The 14,372-nt window shown below is 48.9% G+C and overlaps 2 protein-coding genes across 6 annotated transcripts in view; one reads left to right on the forward strand and one right to left on the reverse strand.

Moving 5' to 3' along the window:
* SLC29A3 (solute carrier family 29 member 3) overlaps positions 1-5,759 on the reverse strand; it is a 50,275-nt gene extending 44,516 nt beyond the window's left edge. Inside the window, exons 1-2 of one of the 2 annotated variants that reach the window (XM_050803631.1) lie at positions 5,703-5,759; positions 1,647-1,945 (exon numbers count right to left, since the gene is read on the reverse strand). In XM_050803631.1, the coding sequence (XP_050659588.1) occupies positions 1,647-1,945; position 5,703 (300 nt within the window). In that variant the 5' untranslated portion in view covers positions 5,704-5,759. Of the gene's footprint in view, positions 1-1,646; positions 1,946-5,702 lie in introns of those variants that run through there. The other variant, XM_050803632.1, reaches the window with a different exon arrangement.
* The window catches only part of PCBD1 (pterin-4 alpha-carbinolamine dehydratase 1), a 1,172,580-nt gene that overhangs the window by 718,076 nt on the left and 440,132 nt on the right, over positions 1-14,372 (forward strand). The window lies entirely within an intron of this gene.

The following is a 14,372-nucleotide window of genomic DNA, read 5'->3' on the forward strand; positions in this document are numbered from 1 at the left end:
CACCTATACCCAAATCCACACGTACTCAGGTCTCCAGTCAGCCTTGTGGAACCCAGCTCTCCCTATAATCAGGTTTTGAACTTTACTAATAGCACATTTTCCATCAGCATTTGTTTGAAAAACTTCACATATAACACAATTCAAACCCATATTGTTTAAGAGTAGACTGTGTAAGTCCTAGGCCTGCTTTCAGCAAGCATCCTGTTAGGCCAGTTGAGCCAGAATATTCCCTTCTCTCAAATCCGATCAAGCTCCTCACACCATTCAGTGTACTCAAGGGATTGGTTCCAGGATCCCCCCCAGGTACCAAAACCCGAGCATACTCAGTCGGTCTTGCAGAACCACAAATAGGAAACATTGGCCCTCTGTATATGCAGGTTTCACAACTCACAAATACTGCATTTTCCATCCACATTTGGTTGAAACAAAAATCTGCATCTAAGTGAACCCCTGTTGTTCAAGGGTCAACTGTGTAAGTCCTGGGCCTGCTTTCAGCAAGCAGAGGCCTCGCCTTGACTCTCCTCTTAGAAATGTGCCATCCTCCGGCCCCTCATGCTGCCCCTTGGCTATAAATCCCCATGTCTCCTTTTCAGAGTTGGACTCCATTTATCTCCCCTACTACAAGTCTTAAATAAAGCTTTCCTTAACTGTTTTAACAAGTGTCATAATTTTTTTCTTTAATCCTCTTCCCCTACCACCCCCACCTCTCTGGAAAAGTCACCCAACAAAGTGAGCAGCCCTGTCAACTAAACAAAATTGACTCCTCACCTTGACATTCAAGGCCCGGGCAATGATCTCAAGACCTCTCTCTCTTACTTGTGCCCCAAACACAGCTTCACTGTTTGTCATACATACCTGGACTTTCCTCCCATTCTGCCATTGCCCAGCCTTTTTCTTCTACCTGGATCGTTTTCTCCCCTTTCTTGAAACCCACCAACTCCAAGTCACAGCAGTCTCTCCCATGGTGATCAGACTAATTATCCCTTTGGATTAATTTTCCCCATCTTCCATAACAGAACCTCCCATTTTAGCAGGCACATGGTTCTCTGAGATAAAGCTACATCGAAAGACTACATTTCCCAGCATGCTCTGTAAGCTGATGTGGTCACATGCCTAAGTTTTGACCAATGCAATGTAAGAAGAGCAAGGTGTGTCACTTCCAGGAAGTGTTCTTACAGGCAACAGGCATTTCTTCCTCCTCCTCTTGCTTCTACCTACTGATGTAATAGCTGGACCTACAACAGCCATCTTGTACTGTGAGGTGGCCTTGGCCATGAAAGCTGCACAGAGTTGAAGCAACTGGGTTCCTAATGCCATAGAATGTCATACCAGCCTTGGGCTGTCCCTACCAGAATTGAACATAGGAGAAAAATGACCTTCCATCTCATTTTAGTTACTAGTCTTTTGGAATTTTCTGTAACTAATGCTATTCAGTCCATACCTTCATACCCCTGGAGGTGTGGACTCTAGATTCTTGCGTTTACCATACACACCACATGGAACCATAATTTGCATGTTCTTCCCAAGCTAAACAGTAAGTAATCTAAAGGCTGGAAATGTGTCTGAAATCTCCATCTTCCCCTGCCATGTGAGGCAGGAGGCCTCTGTATGCTCCCACCAGCCTTGCAGGAGAAACATGCCCTTACCAGGATGTCTGAGCCCTCAGGGTCCTCCCCTGTGGCTGGGCTGGAGGAGTTGCCGAGTTTGAACATCCAGTACTCCTTGGCAGTGACAAGGAAGTTCCATGGCAGTAGACTGCCAATGCCCAGGCTGAAGAAGATGATGTATGTGCCATAGAAGCGGTCCTCGGGCCTCTGTAGGCCAGGGGGCGGGTGGTCCAGCAGCTTCTCAAGCAGTGCCTCCTGGTCAGCTTGCAGACTGCTGCCTATGGTTCTGTAGGTGGAGTTTGAACTGTGCTGAAAGTCGTCCTCTGAAGCAATGGCCACTATTGGAGCAAGAAGGGCAACAGAGACAGGGTAGATAAGTAGAAACTGAGGCTGGGGACAGCTGGGGACCCACCCAGCCTACAAAATGACCATGCCCCTTCACCCTGGGCTCTGTAAAGTCACTAAAGCCTGGTTGGAGAACTTCATTTTAAGGATCAGGGAGAAAGACAAAAATTAGACCTGGAGAAGGGCAATTTTTACAGGTCTAAAAATTAGACCTTTAAGTGTCCTCAGAGGTCACCCCAACCATGCAAGTGCAACAGAGGTAGCACATAATTGTGGAACAGGCTGGGTGTAAACCACTGCATGATAGTGGGGACTGTGGCAATGTACCCAGAAAGGCAAACCTAGTCTAAAGGCATTCACAGTTCTGTGCAGCCATAAAAAAAGAATTAGGACCCCTGATGGGCAAAGAATGATCTTTAAACCCTTTTCGACTTTATTTGAAAGAAATAAGGGGCAGGATAGTATGTAGAATATGCTACTATGTGTGTAAAAAAAGTGGGGAGAGAAAAATATACATATGCATATGCATTTGTATATGCATATAATATCTCTGGAAGGCTACATAAGAAGTTTCTAACAGTGAGTGGCTGCCTCTAAGGAGGGAGACTTCCCTGCATTCTTATTTGTGCCTCCTGAATTTTTAACTATGTTCCTAGTTTATTATCAGTTCCAAAATAAAATTAAAAGTGTAAATAAAAATAAAAACCTTCAGATTAAATAATTGTTTAAAAACTGGTAGTGTCTAGGGCTGCCTCCATAAGCTGGTGTGTAGCCTCTGATAGTCATTCCCATTTCATTTGTGGGGAAAGAGAGGTCCAAAGAACAGAAGGCCATAGACTAGGTAAATGGTCAAGCCTGGGTTTGCAGCTTCTGCCTGGGTCCCACCTCTGCTCATCACGCCCTACCAGGAGTCAGCTACTTTCTTTTTTTTTTTTTTTTTTTTTTTGAGATGGAGTCTCGCTCTGTCGCCCAGGCTGGAGTGCAGTGGCCTGATCTCAGCTCACTGTAAGCTCCGCCTCCCGGGTTCACGCCATTCTCCTGCCTCAGCCTCCCAAGTAGCTGGGACTACAGGCGCCCACCACCTCGCCCGGCTAGTTTTTTGTATTTTTTTTTTTAGAGACGGGGTTTCACCGTGTTAGCCAGGATGGTCTCGATCTCCGGACCTCGTGATCCACCCGTCTCGGCCTCACAAAGTGCTGGGATTACAGGCTTGAGCCACCGCGCCCGGCCGAGTCAGCTACTTTCAATCTATGGTAGCGCCTAAGACAAATGGAAGAGCCTGGGCTACCAGCAACTATTGTCTACATGTCCTTGGGCAGGTTACCATATTTCTGTGCCTCAATTTCCCTAAATGTAAACCCAGGGAAGCCATTTTTATGATAGTTATGCAACTGCAACTGGCTGGCAATGCCTGGCCTGTAAGCAGCTGTTGAACAAATGTCAGCATCTCCCTGGCATCCTGGGCCTGTCGCATGGCTGGCTGGCTGCTGGATTTGGCTGTAAAGTAGCATGCCTGCTTCTTTGCTCTAGATAGCACTTAGGATGTGGCAGCAGCTTGTTAAATGAGAAATGTCTCCGTAATGCTGAGGATGGGACACTTCAGAGTCCCTTCTGCAGTAGCCTCTTCCCTACCCAATAAACTAATAAATAAATAAATGCATCTTGATTTCTATAGGAGGCTAAACCTAACTCAAAGCATCGTGCCAAGAAGACTGGGGCCTTTATTCCCTGGTGGGATGGGAATACCTCCTCATGTGGGTGCAGAACCTTATCCACTATTTCAGGAGAACCTCAGAGCATCCCTTGGAATTAGAGCAAAAAACATTGCTCTCTTTTTTCAGATGGAAAGACTGAGGTCTGGAAGGCACTTGCTATGTCCCACATTCAAATAGAAAGAACTCCCAATAGCTAAACTTAAGTCCAGTAATCACAAATGCCAAGGTCTGTGCCTAACAGAGGTCACACTTGAGGCTGAGAACAGCCTAATATATTAGGTACTACTCTAAGACCCATTTCACAGATGAGGGGTCTGAGGCTCAGAAAGGTTGAGTAACTTGCCCAGGGTCACAAAACTAGCAGATGGCAAGAGTGAAGTTACACAGCCAAGCTGACTGGGGACCATGCTGGACTCCTCAGCACACCGGGGAGGACTGGCTGGGAATGGGAATCTTGTGTCTGCTGGTTCCAAGTACAAGCATCCTTCCTGCAAGCGTTGAAGTCAGTGAGTGGGGAGGGGCCCAGGCACACTGAAGGCACCCTTGTCAATGTTTGCTGAATGAATGGACTCTGCACCACCAGGACATTCTCCCCTGCTGGGGTAGCATGTACCCTGGAGCCGGCAGGCGGGAGGCCACTGGATGCCCAAGTGCAATGCATCCAGCCAGCAAGTCTATTTTAAACTCCTCTGGTTAGCAGAGCCCCTCCCCAGCCTGGATTCGGATGGAGGCTAGCATTAACAAGCTCACTGTCTGGAAGCTCACTGTGTGGAAAATCTCTTTCCACATGCACCCACTCACAGAGTAAAGGCCATGTGAAGGCACAGCAAGAAGGAGGCTGTCTGCAAGTCAGGAAGAGAGCCCTCATCAGAAACCAAATCAACCAGCATCTTGATCTTGCCCTTCCCAGCCTCCATATCCATGAGAAACAAATTTTAAGCCACCTAGTCTATGGTATTTTGTCTGGCACAAAATGGTACAAATGTAACAAGCTCACCTGTTACATTTTAAAAATTAGTGTTTAAAATGTAAAAAATAATCATGACCCACCCACATAGAACAAGAGAGAACCACAAGTGGTTCTTCCCAGAGGCTCCAGCTACCTGTGGCTAGAAGGACCACCAGCCCTGTCACTCAGGACCACACTTGGCTAGGGCCCCTTCTCAGTACCTGGTGTCTATTTGTCAAGGACCATTCAGCCTTGACTGAGCTTCTGAACAAGGAGCCAGGAATTTTCTCTAACCAGGGTCACAGGCCAGGGCACTGGAGTGAGCAGTCTTATTAGTCTTTACAAAAGCTAGCTGCTGACTTCTGGATTAAAAAAGAAAGAGAAAGGCAGGCAAGGAAGTGCCCAACCTTCCCCAAAACAGGCTGGCTGTGGCCTGGAACGTGCTCCTGGGTCACCTGCAGGAGCCCGGCCATGCATAGAGAGGCAGCCCTGCACAAGGAGGCAGGCACTGCTGGGGCCGCGGCAAAACCTCATCTGGGCCAGGAAGCCTAGGTACTGGTTCCAAGGAGGCTCCTGACTCTGGCTAGGTGGCTCTCCCTTCTGTGCCTCGATTTCTTGGGCTGTGCACCGGGGTGGGGAGCTGGTAGGGCTAACCTGTGGGAGGGCACTGGGAAGCGCAGGGCACCGCCCACTGGCCGCTGCAGAACCGGCTTTGCGGTGTAAACAGCCCCAGCCTCAGGCCGGGCAGCTGGGACCGAGAGAACCAGCCAGCAGCTGGATACTTCGGGCCGACAGGTCCATACCAGGCCCCCACCATACAGGCAGTAAGGTCCAGTCTCAGCGAGGAGGAGGAGAAGGAGGGGAGAGAGGATTTGAGGAAGAGAAGACAGAGACCCAGAAAGAGGGGTGGCAGAGAGCAAGGAGGGAGAGGAGGGACGGTGGGGAAGGGACCACGGAGGGGGTGGGGTCCTTTGGCTCCCCTGGCAGCCCGCAGCCGTCCCCAGGGCCCGGGAGGGAGGTCGCTGAGCGCGAGTCTGGGGGGGGCCGGGACCGGAGCCGGAAGAGCCCGAGCCAGCCCGCACTTACTGTCGCCGCTGCGCTGCGCCGCGCCGCCGCCGCCTCCGGCGCACGGCCAGGACCACTGGGCTTGGTAGGCGGCAGGCGGGCTCCTCCCCCGGCCCCGCTCCGCCCCTCCCGGCACCACGCCGCCGCTTCCCCGTTTGCAAACAAGCCTTTTTCCTTTGTCTTCTGCCGGCGCGCCGGGGCTCCCCCTCCTGGCACTGGGCTGGGGCCAGCCTGCGCCCATTTCACAGGAGAAAAAGTGAGGCGCCCAGTGTTAAACGCACTGCCCATGCTTGCGATGGGTGCGCGGCGCATCAGGCCTCCTGGTTGCTGCTCCTTTTTTACCTTGGAGTCAGACCCCACTGTCTGAGACCTCCCCTTTAGCTACAATAACCTGCACCACAGGACTAAGAGGAGCCCTCATCTTGCCCCCACACCGCTGCCGAGACCCCTCTCCAAAGGCTGCTTCTACCCTTCCCGGCTGCCCCTGCTCTGGAGGTGAAGCGGGACCCACACCTGGACTGAACTGGGCCTCCCAGGCTGGGCAGCTATTTTCAGTAGACCCAGAACTTGGCAGTCAGCAATTCCAGCCCTCACACTTGACCGCAGCCGCAGCGTGTAACACACAGCTGTTGCGTGTTCTTTAAGAAAGTGGGGGCCGGGTGCGGTGGCTCACGCCTGTAATCCCAGCACTTTGGGAAGCCGAGGCAAGCGGATCACCTGAGGTTGGGAGTTCGAGACCAGCCTGACCAACATGGCAAAGCTCCATCTCTACTGAAAATACAAAATTAGCCGGGCATGGTGGTGCGTGCCTGTGATCCCAGCTACTCGGGAGCCTAAGGCAGGATACTCGCTTGAACCTGGGAGGCGGAGGTTGCAGTGAGCCGAGATCGTGCCATTGCACTCCAGCCTGGGCAACAAGAGGGAAACTCCGTCTCAAAAAAAAGAAAAGTAAAGAAAGCGGGAACCAGGCTGGGCGCACTGCCTCACGCCTCTAATCCTAACGCTTTGGGAAGCTGAAGCAGGTGGATCGCTTGAAGCCAGGAGTTCGAGATCAACCTGGTTAACATGGCCAAACTCCATCTCTACTAAAATTACAAAAATTAGCTGGGTGTTGTGGCGCACACCTGCGATCCCAGCTATATGGGAGGCTGAGGCAGGAGAATTGCTTGAATCCGGGAGGCGGAAGTTTCAGTGAACCGAGATGATGCCACTGCACTCCAGCCTGGAGCCTGGGTGACAGAGCAAGACTCCAACTCAAAAAGAAAAAAAAAAAAAAAAAAATAGTGGAAACCTTCTTGACTCCCGGTCCTGGCCCAGTTGGCCAATTCAGAGCGGGGATCTAGATGCTTCACAGGGCCTGAAGATCTGTGACCATGGATAGTAAATCCTTGCAGTTGCCACCCCAGGGCTCAAGAGTGCCACAGAGCCCATCGAGGCTGTCAGTAGTGTGGACAGGTTCTCAGAGCATCCCCACTCCCCGCCCCAGCCTCTCATTTTATAACCACCATTCCCCAAACACTGGCCTGATCATATAAGTCTCTGGGTACACATCCAGATTCTGGGGACCTCTCCCCAGGAGGGTTGCTGCTACTCCCCACTCCCTAAGGGTGGTGCTATACCTACTTTGTTTGCTCTTCCCTCATAGTGGGCACATAATTTGTGTTCAATAAATACCTGGATTGATACAATCCATCATTCAAGGGGTGCAGACTGGGAAGCCAGAATGGATCATTTAACAAGCTCCACCAGCAGGCGAGTTTGGAGACTAGCACCCTAAATTGTCAGAAAGCCCCCCAGCCAAGGAGAGGAAGGGGCTTAGCTCCAGACTTACGAGCTGCGGGATAATGGTAAAATTACTAAACCTCTCTGAATCCCAGGGTCGGCTTAGGACTAGCGGGAGCATTAAGTCAGGTGATCCATGCCAGGCACTCAATGCAAATTTCCATCACTTCCAAGGAAGACACTCCCCACCCCCAGAATGTGATAGTTCATATGCTAGTTTAGTCATCAGGCCTTATTTTTGGCCTTCTTTACATTGGAAAAAAAAATCCTCTAATATACAAAGCATTTTCATGAACAGTCTCTCATTTGATCTCCCCTCCCCCACCCCAGTACCCAGTGAAATGGGATTGTTGTCCCCATTTTATAGATGGGGAAACCCAGGCTCAAAGAGGTAAAGTGGCTTCCCAGGGCATACAGCTGGCAGTGATGGAGTGGCAGAACCCAGAGCCAAGGCTCTTTCTGTCATGCCCAGTTACAAGCAGGCAGGTGAGGCTGAGGGGAGGGGGCACAGCCCAAGGGACAAAGTCCTAGGATCCAATGAGGGCAGCAGATCAGGGCTATTTCTGGCCCAGCCTGGGGACCATGCCCTACCTCTGTGAAGCTCCAGTGCTTTGTCACTTGATTGCTTTTACTTCAGGCAGAGTCCTCAGTTGTTTGTAGTCAGTGTTATCTTTATCTTTGGAGAATGTGCCTGTATGTGAGTGAGTGAGACAGTTTCAGGACACCTGCTTAGAGAATCAGAGGTGCCAGGAGCCCTCTTCCAGAGCTCTGAGGCTGGGGTCTTAATTCAAATGGAGGAGGCGCCAGCCACTTGGGGATCTGCTGTTGCTAGGGCTGAGTTCAGGAAGGGGCTCTGGGGATGGCCTCCATTATGAAAGCAGAAAGCTGTGGGAGGAAACAGGTTGCTAATGTATCCGTGGGGCTGCTTCCCGGCCAACGTGGGCTTGTCTTCTCCTCCAGGATCTAGGCAGATGGTGGTGGTAATGTCTAGCTTGGGGGCAAGATGAGTCAGGTACTGTTGGGCATTCAGCTTCCCAGGGAATGTTTGAGGCTGTGAGGGATCAGGGAAGGAACAGGAGAATGGGGGTCCAGAGGCTTGAGCTCTGAGTCTGGCCCGGTCCCTGGCCAGCAGGCACTTCAGTGACCAGGTAATAAAAACATTTACCCTGACAGATGATCAGAAAAGAGGGAGATAGGGTCAAGAAAGGGAAGTAGAGAGGAAACAGAATAAAAGTGTTTTCACAACGCCCACTTGACAGCAGCGGACTCCAGGGAGGAGAGGGATGGGGAGGCTGGGGTGGGCAGGCCTCAGAAATTGGCTGGGTTCCTGTCTCTTGCCTGAAGTTATCCTGAACATTGCTTTTGATAAGGGCTATAGGAGTGGAAAGGTAATTTTTTCTAGCCTTCCTGAGGTAGGGTAGACCCCCGAAACAATCTTGAAATTGAGAAGAGTAAAACAAATAGAAATTTAGTAATGTTTATATGTCATGCACACTTGGGAAATACTCAGATAAATGAGTAAATCTCCAAAATCCATGACTTTGAGTTCAGGTTTAAATGCCATCTTCAACTGAAACAAAGAAAGAAGGCCCAGCTGTGGGGATCTGGGCAGGAAAAGCTCAGTCAACAAGGGGAAAGTTGGTCTGACAGACTGAAGTTTGTGCCTTCTCCATTGTTAAGTGTTTCTAGTGATTAGAGACATCTTTCTCTTCCTGGTGCAGACAGGGAGACACCCTGACCTATCATTTCTTTTAAAGATGTAAGTTTCTCTTTCCAAGGGGTAAGTTTTCCTTTTGTTCTTAGAGCTTCTCCTGAGTCTGCAGTTTCTCAAAGTAACCAGCTCAAAATTATTCTTATGCCAAGGAGGCATATTTTGGGTGGCCTATTCTGGTCTCCTACAGTCATAAGTTTGGGGTAGTGTGTCCTGAACCCCATCTGTGTCTAGCAATGCAGTGGTCATGCTTTTCTGCCTTGAGAGCCCCCAACTCTGTATCTGACTGGGGCATATGAGGCATTGCAACCAAGCAGAGTCGACGACAGCAACCATCTATGCTCAAGTATTGTTGGAGAAGGTCAGGGAAAATATTTGTAAATGGTAAAGTACTACACCCATTAGGCATCTTTATTCTTATACACGAGGAGAAAAAGGAGGAGGATAAGAAGGAGAAGAGAAGGAAAGAAAACTCCAAATGGCCAAAGCACTTTCCACTGGATCGACATTTTACAATCTTTAGTCCTTTGAAAAAGCACGCTGGCTGGGTGCAGTGGCTCGTGCCTGTAATCCCAACACTTTCGGAGGCCAAAGCAGGCAGATCACGAGGTCAGGAGTTTGAAATCAGCATGGCCAACATGGTGAAACCCTGTCTCTACTAAAAATACAAAAAAAAAAAAAAATTAGCTGGGCATGGTGGTGGGTGCCTGTAATCTCAGCTACTTGGGAGGCTGAGGCAGGAGAATCGCTTGAATCCCAGAAGGCGGAGGTTGCAGTGAGCTGAGATTGTGCCACTGCACTACAGCCTGGGCAACGAGAGCGAGACTCTGTCTCACAAAAAAAAAAAAAAAAAAAAAAAAAAAAAAAAAAAGAAGAAGAAGAAAAGAAAAAGAAAAGAAAAGAAAAAAGCACCCTGTTTCTCGTTGGTTTGGAAATGCCCTGAAAGGTTCTGAGTGCTGGCAGAAGCCATCCCACTATCACAAGAGGACCAGCTCCAGGTCCAGGGAACTGGAAGATGAGATGCCAAGGCTGGCCAGAGCAGCCGATAGGGAGGCCTCTTGGCTTGGTGGTCAGAACTGGGCCCTGGAGTCAGACAGACCTGGGCTAGGATGCTTTTTATGTGGCCCTAGGAAGTCAAGCCTCAGTTTTCTCATCTGTAAAGGGGGTGATAATAACAACCTAACAGCCTTCTAGGAGGCACAGAGTAGGTGTATGGATTGCTATTAAAGACGGTCAGCCAGAGGACACAGCTCCCACTCTGGCTCCAACCCCAACCCCCCCACCCGCCGCCCCCTATCCCGTAGAATCCACCACACACCGTGAGGTCGGTGCAGCTGTCAGCCCCATTTATCTTATGTGGAAAGTGGGGCACAGAGAGGTTAGTACCTCATTCAGAGTCACACAGCTGGTCAACTGCAGAGCCAAAATTCACATGGATGCCTTTCTGCCTCCAGAACCCACCCAGGAGACTCCATGAAAAGTGGTTGGGAGTGGGGGTCACACAAGCCCTCATCCTCTAAGACTGGAGTCCTACAAGCTCTCCTCTTCTCTTCCCCAGGGTCTGTTGACCTACAGGGAATACAACAATCAGGAAGAGTCAGAATCTTTCTCACAGGCTCCTTTTGGGGGAGGAGGCGGGGCCAGGGGCCGCAGGGCTGGGGGCGCGGAGAGCTCCAGGCATAAGGCTCATGGGCAGATGCTGCCATCTCGTGCAACTTCTCTATCACTGCAATGCTCACATATTGGGGTCACTCACTCACTAGGGTCTTTCTTTCCAGAGTTACTGGATACCCATGTGAGGCACAAAGATTCTGAGAGGTAAGGTTAGTAGTTATGGTGATAAAGCCATAACTATGGACTCATAAATTCTCTGCTTCCACATCACTAATTTATTTTTTAAGAGACAGGGTATTGCTCTGTCACCCAGGCTGGAGTGCAGTGGCATGATCATAGCCTACAGCAGCCTCCAGCTCCTGGGCTCAAGTGATCCTCCCTCCTCAGCCTCCCTGAGTAGCTGGAACTACAGGTGCAGGCCACCACTCCTGGCTAATTTAAAATTTTTTTTTTTTTTTTTTTAGAAATGGGGGTCTCACTATGTTGCCCAGCCTGGTCTCACACTCTTGGCTTCAAGTGATCCTCCGGCTTCAGCCTCCCAAGATGCTGGGATTACAGGTGTGAGCCACCATGGATGGCCCACATCACTGATTTGAATTCCAGTCCCCATTCTGACTCTAGCCACCTCTCCTTACTGTGTGTTGGTCAATGGCTCCCTCTGGGAATGTTCTGGATTTCCAGGAGATGCCAGCACTGACTCCTGTCTCCCGCACATCCATCAAGCATGTCCTTCCTTCCATCCTCAGGCAGCTTAGATCCCAAGGTCCACCATGTCAGTAACATCTTCGCAGTACCCTAAACTCCCATGTCCCTCATCTTGTGGCAGCGTGGGCCCACCCTGGGGGAGCCCAGCTACAGCTGACAAATGATCCTCACTGGAGAGTCCCCAGCAGACCGGCGCGTCCACTTGGAACTCACAGTTATCAACACCAGATGGGCCTGAGGATTGCCTGCAGGCCTACCACGTGTCTTGGCTCCTGCTTGCCGCAAGAACCGTTGCCATCTTCCTCCTCCACGTGCCCCAAGCCCCTGAACACACCCCTCCCGGAGATGGTCTTTACGGAGAAAACAGAGGCCACCAGTTAGGGATGCTTTCATTTCTCAGCGCCAATCTATCTCCTGCTGCACGGTTACAACAGGGAAATTGCTCTGCGTCCCCTCCCCCCTTTTCTTTGGTACTCTCGTTTGAGTTCTTTTTATAGAAGTACCACCTCCATAGAGATTAGTGTGCAGATTATAAGTGTAGAGTTCATGAATGATCACAGAATGGTGACATCTGTTTCACCAGCACCCGGAATGAGAAAGTGAACACTCTTAAAGCCCTAGAAACCCCTCTCCTCTGGTCACTATGTCTACAAAACAAATGACCCCCAAATGTAGTGGTGCCAAAATAACTTTGTTATGACACAGATTCTGTGGGTTGGGAAATGGACAGGGCGGGATGAGGATGCCTTGTCTCTGCGCTGCATGCTCACTCGACCACCATGGCTGTGGCCTCGGCTGGAAGACTCAAAGGCTGGGAACTGGAATCATCTGAAAGTGTCCTCCCTCTCTTGTGTCTGGCAATTGATGCTGGCTGTGGGCTAGACTTCTGCTGGGATTACTGTCCACAACTCCTTCAAGTGACCTCTTTCTGTGGCTTCTTAGGCTTAAGGATATACAGGGTGTTTTTAGGATCCAACCTTGAGAGTTAGGCACGGCTACTTCTGCTGTTCTGTGTTGGTCAAGGAGTCACCGATGTCCACCCAGGATCCAGAGGGAGGGGACATAGACTTCACCTCTTGATGGAAGAGTGCCAAGGTCAAGTTGGAAGAAGAGCATGTCAAGTGGTACATATTATTGCAGTGATAGTTGGAAAATATAATCTGCTATGATGGTCATATGATCTTTGTCTTTATTCTATTAATGTGGTAAATTTACATTAATTGATTTTCAAATGGTAAATCAGCCTTGCATTTCTGGAATAAACCCAACTTGATTATGATGTATCACTTTTTAAAAATATTACTCTGGCCAGGTGCAGTGACTTATGCCTATAATCCCAGTGTTTTGGGAGCCTGAAGAAAGAGGATTGCTTGAGGCCAGGAGTTTAAGACCAGCCTGGCAGCATGGTAAGATTTTGTTTCCACAAAATGAATAGCTAAATAAATAATTAAAACGATGTGTTGCTTAATTTTTTTTGTTAGTATTTTGCTTGGGACTTTTGCATCTTTGTTCATGAGAGAGTTTGGTCTATGGCTTTCTTTTCTTGTAGTGTGTGTTTTGTTTTGGTTTTTGCCTTAATGTGTATTTTCTAATTTTAGTGGAATTACACTAGCTTCATTTTGAATCATGTTTCTATGATATATCTTTCTTCATTCTTATAATTTTATCAGATATCCCTACATGTAAGGCGTGTTTCTGGTAAATGGGGCATATACTTAAAAAAATCCACTCTAGCTATCTTTACCTTTAAGTTGAAGTCTTTTGTCCATTTATATTTAATATAATTACTGATAGACAGATATATTTGAGTTAATGCTACTACTTTTTTCCCAATAGCACACCTTGTCTCTGTTCCTTTGTTCTCCTCTTTTCTTGTCTCTTTTTGGATTGATCAATTTTAAAACTTATTTCTTTCTCACTTCTCTAAGTTAAATATTCTCTAGAGCTTATATTTATCCATACATGATTTACTAGGCTCTAATATCAATTAGTAGTACATTTCCCACTTTCCCACGTGTTGCAGGTACCTTAGAATACCTTAATTACACTCACCCTGACCCAACTTTTGTGTTACCATTTTAACATGATTTACATTATTTTAAAACTCACAAGATGCTTTTTTTTTCTTTTTTCACAGTTCATATTAATTTCTATTTACTCACATATTTACCCATTCTCATTGTTCCTCATACCTTCCTGCATTTGCTTCTTCCTGGAGTCATTCCTGTAAGCCCAAAGGCTTACATTTCTGGAGCCCAAAGACTCCATTTCTTTTTAATGTCAGTCTTTTAGCAATGAAGTTTCTCAATTTTTATTGGCCTGGAAATGCCCTTTGCCCTATTTTCACCAGGTCTAGAATTCTAGTTTGGTGCTTATTTTCTTTTGGCACTTTAAAGATCATTTCACTGCCTTTTGCATTCCATGGCTTCTGTTAAGAAGCTAGCTATGAATCTTACTGTTCCTTTGAAGGTACAGTTGGGCCAGGAGAGGATGCCCCGGTGCTGGCCCCGCCACCCTCCCACCTCCTTGGAAAGAGAAACACAGTTTGAGGGGCACTGGGAAGGAGGTCAGCATCCAGGGCTCTCACCAGCCTGGGGAATCCAGATCCTTCCTGGTCCCAGTTGCATCAATGTGAAAGCAGTGGTGGCTGCTTTCATATTGTCCCACTGGACCTGTGGCCACACATGGGATCCGATCCTGCCGCACTGCCCAAAGGGCAAGACTTCCAGGGGGCTGGTGGGTGACCTCTCTTTCACCCAAAGGTTGACCAGCTGTCTGGACCCTAGACTCTTTCGCCACCCTGTCCCCAGCCCCATATACATATGTATATACATGCGGTCTCAGGTCAGCCAGATTTTGGGTGGAGGTAACGCTCTTGT

This window comes from Macaca thibetana, chromosome 9 (genome assembly GCF_024542745.1).
Source record: "Macaca thibetana thibetana isolate TM-01 chromosome 9, ASM2454274v1, whole genome shotgun sequence".
In the NCBI taxonomy this organism is placed as follows: Eukaryota; Metazoa; Chordata; class Mammalia; order Primates; family Cercopithecidae; genus Macaca; species Macaca thibetana.